The sequence below is a fragment of the Lampris incognitus genome, chromosome 10 (genome assembly GCF_029633865.1).
Source record: "Lampris incognitus isolate fLamInc1 chromosome 10, fLamInc1.hap2, whole genome shotgun sequence".
NCBI lineage: Eukaryota > Metazoa > Chordata > Actinopteri > Lampriformes > Lampridae > Lampris > Lampris incognitus.
In genome coordinates, this window is record NC_079220.1 from 4580419 (window position 1) to 4588213 (window position 7795).

Below are 7795 nucleotides of genomic sequence, written 5' to 3' on the forward strand. Positions count from 1 at the left end.
GGGGAGGTGTGTCGAAGGTGTCTGGCTGGGGGAGCTGGCGCTGGATCGGCTGAGGGCGCTTGGTCTGCTGTGTCCTGTGGGCCCAAGGACCACGGCCCTGACCGGAGCTGCGCCCAAAGAGGAAACGATGAGGGCGCAGAAGCGGGGCAGGCTAAGCTAACTGCTAGCCCATGCAGACCGGCACTTCCGACAGTCATCCTGGCTGGTGTTCGTCCTCCTGGACAGTGGTTTTGTTTAGTTTAGATATATGTGTTAGTTTGGATATATGTGTTCTTGTAGTTTTTAGATATGCGTTTTAGTCTTTGTGTCGCACTGCTGCGGGCTGGGGAAACCACGTTTCGTTTCATTTGCGCAAGTGCATGAAACGATAAAGTGTTTCTGATTCTGAGTCTGAACTAGTCTACTGCACATTTACAGCCTCTAGCCATGTGCAGACCTCGGTGTGTATCTCGGTGCAGGCGTCTGAATTGAGGTGGTCTGTGTTTCCACAGCAATGGCGGAGGCCCATCAAGCAGTGGCGTTCCAGTTCACCATAACGCCAGAGGGCATCGACCTGCAGCTCTCCTACCAGGCCCTCCACCAGATCTACCTGTCCGGAGTCCGGTCCTGGAAGAAACGGGTCAGCCGCGTCAGGGTAAGGCTGACACACAATACGATTTTAGTGTGTGTGTGTGTGTGTGGTGGGGGGGGGGTTCTCTTCACATTGTGTATTTAAATTGCAGGTAACAAAGGTACCTACCTATGTGTAATGGTTTGTGTAGTACAACTTGTGTGTGTGTGTGTCAGGAGGACTTCCTGAAAGGTTGTGAATTAAACAAAGTGAACAATACCCACATCTCTGAACTCCAAATATCAGGAGCTGAGCCACTGGAGTTGGTTTCCCAGATAGCAAAATTGCTGTGGCCCGGACCCGTCCCAGACCCGACACTTTCATCCGGCCCACATACCGCGTGGAATGATGGCAGTTGGGCGGTCCGCTCCTGTTTGCCAGATCTGGGTCAGAACCAAGCCATAGCAATGCTGCATGTGCCACATATTTGCCACAGGTGGTCCATATTTGTTTTGTGATATTTGGGCCATATTCACCATTTACCACACGGGCCGCTTCAGGGTCACATCCAGATCACATGTTGCCCAGAGCGACGCATCTTTGCCAAAAAAGGCCCACATTTGATTTGGCATATTTGGGCCATATTCCCGAATTAAGCTGGCTTGTGTTGATTTGTTGTTGTTAGCCACATACCAGGACAGCAAAGACCAGGATTCAGGATGAATTACACAAAGTACTTTTATGGGTCCAGTCTTGCAGATCGTGGTAGTGATGCGTCTGATGACATGGGAACGTGTCAGCGGTGAGCGAGCGGCAACCTAAATCTCTGGGAGTCATTTGAAATAATGATGACTTGTCGCAAAAGCGACAATGAAAATGAACAGCCACAAAAGCGCCCGTGACCTGGATCTCCACGTATCGGCAACCATCTTGTATGCATCAGTGATCAGAGAGACTCAAAGAGGACTTGAGCTCCCGTGTAAATATTGTACCAACGACCACGGCTGTGTAGACTCGCTAGCCCTTGGCTAACGGGTTGGACCCTTTAGTCGACTGGCTAACGTAGTCGCCCGTGGTGCGGGTGACCCGGGTTCGCGTCCCGGCTGCGGCGGTTCTCGGACGCCCCCTGAATTGGCTGCAGTATGGTACCTATGAGCCCACTGCAGCCAGCATCAGCAGAAGTGCATCCTGGTCTCTAGAGAACTCAACAAAGCATGTAGGCCGTTAGCGTGCATGGTCACGAGGAGTAAATAAAGTACACCATCACGATAACTGTGCTTTTGTTCTGTGTCTGTGCAAACAGAATAGGGTGATAAAAGGTGTGTACCCCGCCAGCCCCTCCTCCTGGTTGTTTGTTGTCATAGCGATCCTGGCCACCATGTACCTGCGCTCAGATCCCAGCATGGGACTTATTGCCAAGATTCAGCAACACCTGCCACTCAGGTATGTGTATACCTATATACACACACACACACACACACAGACACACACATATTGACGTGTCTAGATACACAGGAATGTTCTGTTTGTGTTTGTAGATACTGGCTTCATGTAACGTTGGTGTACTTGGTATTTCAGCTCATTTTGTTGTCGTACTCGCCCCAGCTTGTGCTGGATATGTGTGCCAGCTTAAAATGTCCGGCCAGTGTAAACTGATCTAACCCCGGTATGATGGCAAATACCCCAGTCTCCACCCTACACACACACACACAGGGATGGAGGCAGGGGTGTTCAGGTGGAGAGATGAGAATACCCTCACTTGGCTAAATTATTCAAATAGTTTGGATATCCAGGTGGCGTGGCGGTCTATTCCGATGCCTACCAGCACGGGGATCGCCGGTTCGAATCCCCGTGTTACCTCCGGCTTGGTCGGGCGTCCCTGCAGACACAATTGGCCGTGTCTCCAGGTGAGAAGCCGGATGTGGGTATGCATCCTGGTCGCTGCACTAGCGCCTCCTCTGGTCGGTCAGGGCGCCTGTTTGGGGCGAGGAGGGGGAACTGGGGGAAATAGCGTGATCCTCCCACGTGCCACGTCCCCCTGGTGAAACGCCTCACTGTCAGGTGAAATGAAGTGGCTGGTGACTCCACATGTATGGGAGGAGGCATGTGGTAGTCACCAGCCGCTTCTTTTCACCTGACAGTGAGGAGTTTCACCAGGGGGACGTAGCGCATGGGAGGATCACGCTATTTCCCCCCAGCCCCCCCCCGAACAGGCGCCCCGACCGACCAGAGGAGGCGCTAGTGCAGCGACCAGGACACATACCCACCCACGTCCGGCTTCTCACCTGTAGACATGGCCAATTGTGTCTGTAGGGACGCCTGACCAAGCTGGAGGTAACACGGGGATTTGAACCGGCGAGCCCCCTGTTGGTAGACAATAGAATAGACCACTACGCTACCCAGATGCCTGATTTCCCCTCTTTTTAAAGGTGCTGCTAATGATCCTGGTAGACATCCAGCAATTGAGCTAAGCTAGGCTAAATCGCCATTCAACGTACTGTCAAGTTGCACACAAAGGTACAAACAGGATATCCACTAGTATGTGTGACTTTGTAGGTAGGGCACATGACAAAAACCCTGGAAACAGAACTATTCTTTTAATAGTGCACATTTTCCCCCGGCCCCTGACGGTACGTATTGATCCACAGTATTACTGAACGAGGTGTCGGACCTTTGCTTTGACGAATGGGCCCGCGGGCTTCGCTTGCCTTTGCGAGCTGCGGTGACCCAGAAACTCGTCTCGGCCCTTAATCGAGATGAGTGGATTTATTCGACAGGAGGTCGTCAGGAGGGTGTCAGGAGGGTATCAGGATGGTATCAGGAGGGCATCAGGAGGGCATCAGGAGGGTATCAGGAGGGTATCAGGAGGGCATCAGGAGGGCGTCAGGAGGGCGTCAGGAGGGCGTCAGGAGGGCGTCAGGAGAGCATCAGGAGGGCGTCGGGAGAGCATCAGGAGAGCATCAGGAGGGTATCAGGAGGGCATCAGGAGGGCATCAGGAGGGTATCAGGAGGGTATCAGGAGGGCATCAGGAGGGTATCAGGAGGGCATCAGGAGGGCATCAGGAGAGCATCAGGAGGGCGTCAGGAGAGCATCAGGAGGGCATCAGGAGAGCATCAGGAGGGTATCAGGAGGGCATCAGGAGGGCATCAGGAGGGCATCAGGAGGGTATCAGGAGGGTATCAGGAGGGCATCAGGAGGGCGTCAGGGGGGCATCAGGAGAGCATCAGGAGGGCGTCAGGAGAGCATCAGGAGGGCATCAGGAGAGTATCAGGAGGGCATCAGGAGAGCATCAGGAGGGTATCAGGAGGGTATCAGGAGGGCATCAGGAGGGCGTCAGGGGGGCATCAGGAGAGCATCAGGAGGGCGTCAGGAGAGCATCAGGAGGGCATCAGGAGAGTATCAGGAGGGCATCAGGAGAGCATCAGGAGGGCGTCAGGAGAGCATCAGGAGGGCGTCAGGAGAGTATCAGGAGGGCATCAGGAGAGCATCAGGAGGGCGTCAGGAGAGCATCAGGAGGACATCAGGAGAGCATCAGGAGGGTATCAGGAGGGCATCAGGAGGGCATCAGGAGGGTATCAGGAGGGTATCAGGAGGGCATCAGGAGGGCGTCAGGAGGGCATCAGGAGAGCATCAGGAGGGCGTCAGGAGGGCATCAGGAGGGTATCAGGAGGGCATCAGGAGGGTATCAGGAGGGCATCAGGAGGGCAACAGGAGGGTATCAGGAGGGCATCAGGAGGGCGTCAGGAGAGCATCAGGACAGCATCAGGAGGGCATCAGGAGGGTATCAGGAGAGCATCAGGAGGGTATCAGGAGGGCATCAGGAGGGTATCAGGAGGGTATCAGGAGGGTATCAGGAGGGCGTCAGGAGGGCGTCAGGAGAGCATCAGGACAGCATCAGGAGGGCATCAGGAGGGTATCAGGAGAGCATCAGGAGGGTATCAGGAGGGCATCAGGAGGGTATCAGGAGAGCATCAGGAGGGTATCAGGAGGGCATCAGGAGGGTATCAGGAGGGCAACAGGAGGGTATCAGGAGGGCATCAGGAGGGTATCAGGAGGGCAACAGGAGGGTATCAGGAGGGCGTCAGGAGGGCATCAGGAGAGCATCAGGACAGCATCAGGAGGGCATCAGGAGGGCATCAGGAGAGCATCAGGAGGGCGTCAGGAGGGCATCAGGAGGGTATCAGGAGGGCATCAGGAGGGTATCAGGAGGGCATCAGGAGGGCAACAGGAGGGTATCAGGAGGGCATCAGGAGGGCGTCAGGAGAGCATCAGGACAGCATCAGGAGGGCATCAGGAGGGTATCAGGAGAGCATCAGGAGGGTATCAGGAGGGCATCAGGAGGGTATCAGGAGGGCAACAGGAGGGTATCAGGAGGGCATCAGGAGGGCGTCAGGAGAGCATCAGGACAGCATCAGGAGGGCATCAGGAGGGTATCAGGAGAGCATCAGGAGGGTATCAGGAGGGCATCAGGAGGGTATCAGGAGGGTATCAGGAGGGTATCAGGAGGGCAAGGTGTCTTCAATCGCAGAATAACACATATTATGTTAGTGTTGAGTTACTGTGGCTGTGATGTCACGCCTGACCTCTACCCTACTTCCCTACCGCATAGCTTTGGTATTCCTCCTTGTAAAGTGGAGCCTGCGGCCTACACACAGCCACACCCACACACACACACACACATCCACACACATCCACACACACAGCCACACCCACACACACACCCACACACACACACACCTCGCCGCACCGATTCCACCCTGATAACACTGACTCTTGAGTGAGTAAATGTAAACACCTGTTCATTCATTACTCATGTCGTATCACTGTGATATGATGAAAACTTTTTATTTACTTCCATTTATCAGCGTGTGACCGTCACACTCGCATAGAAACAGCATATCCATGTTGTCGTCGTCCTTTTGACAAGAGCTGCTGACTGTTTAAATGTCCTTTGTCGTTTGTGGACGACGGTGTCATGTCGACATCTATATTTCATTCACTCCCAGTCCTCTTCCTCCCGGCGTCTTTTGTCTATCGCTTCTTGTCATTTTATCTCCTCACAATAACAACACAAAGTGTCTAGAGACCGCACACTTCCGCGCTGCCTTCGTTGGCTTTAAGGGTACATTAAGAACAGGACATTCTGTCTTCAAGGTTTTCTCGCTGGCACACCTTACCTTTGTATATTTTACAGTGGCTTCAGGGTCAACAGCGGTGCAGCTGTGTGTGATCCTGCATGTCGGCTCTGATCCAGCAGTTTACTGACGCACGGGTCCCGTCGGAGAAGGTTTCTCTCCATGCGATACGAAAAACAAGATGCCTCATTCATTAGATGGCTCTATAAGGACCACGTCTTGTAGCCAAGACCACCTGAGATGAGTCCAAGGCTTCAAGATGGCCGGCCCAACTCGAGGCCAGTGGGGCCTAAAGTTGCATTGAGACTGACGGCAGAAGAGTGGAAGTCCAGTTAAACACCATGGCGGTGGCTGTAATAGTCTACCGGCATATTCAAACTGTGTTTCTTAAGGATGTAGGATAATCATACAGAAGCTTTAAGCTTCTGCCTGCGCCTCCGTAGTCACTACTCAGTACATAGACTGTTGACTTTGTTTATACTGTCTTAAAATTCAATATTTGTTGATGTTTTACCTCCATCTTTTTGGAAATGTTGTCAGATTGGTGTTTTTCTGATCGAGGATGATGGTAAGGTTCCTCCTCTCCTTCTCGCTCGCCCAACAGTATCACAGTTTTCACCAGCACCCTGCAGGCCAACAGTGCCGGTAGTGGTCATTGGTAACCTGAGCCTCGACTGAATCGATATGGAAATCTAATTCATGACCCACGGATTTGATTTGGCAAAGGTTTTATGCCGGACGCCCTTCATGATGCAACCCTCCCCATTTATCCGGGCTTGGGACCGGCACTAAGAATGCACCGGCTTGTTCACCCCCAGTGGCTGGGTTTACTACAGCTACTACTACTACTACTACTACTACTACTACTACACTGTAGTATTCACACACAGACTGGTTTTCCTCCACCAAGGACCAGATGTTTCAGATCCCAGTGTTTCAGAAGCATCAATTAACAATGATTAAGGAAAATACAAGCAGATCAGATTTTTGATGCACTCGATCATGCTCAATTTTCATTTAAAAAACAAAAAATAAGATAAATTAAAGTCTTGTACTCAACCGGTCTTGAAAGACTATCCCAAGTCTGCGCTGTCCAAGACCGAGTCCGGTCCTGAGTCATCGTGCTGTGAAGTCCGAGACAAGACCGAGACCTTCACAATGCAGACTCGCTCCTGAGCCCGGACGCGAGTACTACACCCCTGCATGTTAGCTTGAGTCAGCATCGGTTCGTTTGCTATTGTTGCAGTTGTAATGCTTGTTTAATCCAACATGCTAACTCTCTCTCTCTCTCTGTCCTCCCTCTAGTCTCCATGTCTCTCTCAGTGCCCAGGGACAGACCATGGTGTCGGCGTTGGTCTTCAGTACTTTGCTGTGGCTGTCCCTCATCCTCACGCTCAGGTTTTGTCTCAAGCTGCTGCTCTCGTACCACCGCTGGATGTTCGAGCAGCACGGCCGGCTGTCGACCACCACTAAAGTCTGGGTGGTGAGTGGTGCCGCACACTTAATCCCACATTAATCCCGACTTCCGCCTTGGCTTCCACCCTTCTTAGGTCGTGACCGGGGGCGATTATTGGTTTACTCTGGTGTGAAGAAAGTATTCTTTTGACTTGAAGATTTGTACATTTGAATGTTTATTCACAAGTTTATAAAATGCAGTTATGAACATGGAGTCAGTCTACTAATAATCTTACTAATAATCATGACCATTTTTTTAGCCATAATCCTGCAGACCAGGTGGTGAGTGATCTGGAGAATGTCCAACAAATAGAAAATATTACCACAATAATCATAGCAAAATTTTCACAAATGTAAATTAATATATATATATATATATATATATATATATATATAAGCACAAAAAGTCAGGAAATGTGTGTTTGGTAGATGATGTCTTTGTTGTAACAATGCTTCTTGGCAGTAAATCTTATGTCAGGCAGCTGATGGTCAGCACCTGGGGTACCAGAAGCTCAACACAAGACTCAATAGCAGCAGCAAAATAAGCTGTTTGGCATTGGCAGAGAAGATTTGGCAAATTTTTCATGGGCGCAACCCATATACTCAGCTCTGCTGCTCATCCCACAAATGCATGTTCCTTACAAATGTGGCGCC

At 51.5% G+C, this 7795-nt stretch overlaps 1 protein-coding gene across 1 annotated transcript in view; it reads left to right on the forward strand.

The window, feature by feature from the left end:
* Positions 1 to 493: 493 nt before the first annotated feature.
* Positions 494 to 7795, forward strand: part of cpt1a2b (carnitine palmitoyltransferase 1A2b) — an 81441-nt gene continuing 74139 nt past the window's right edge. Inside the window, exons 1-3 of the mRNA XM_056288639.1 lie at positions 494 to 634; positions 1854 to 1993; positions 6992 to 7169. Coding sequence (XP_056144614.1) covers positions 494 to 634; positions 1854 to 1993; positions 6992 to 7169 — 459 coding nt within the window. The remainder of the gene's footprint in view (positions 635 to 1853; positions 1994 to 6991; positions 7170 to 7795) is intronic.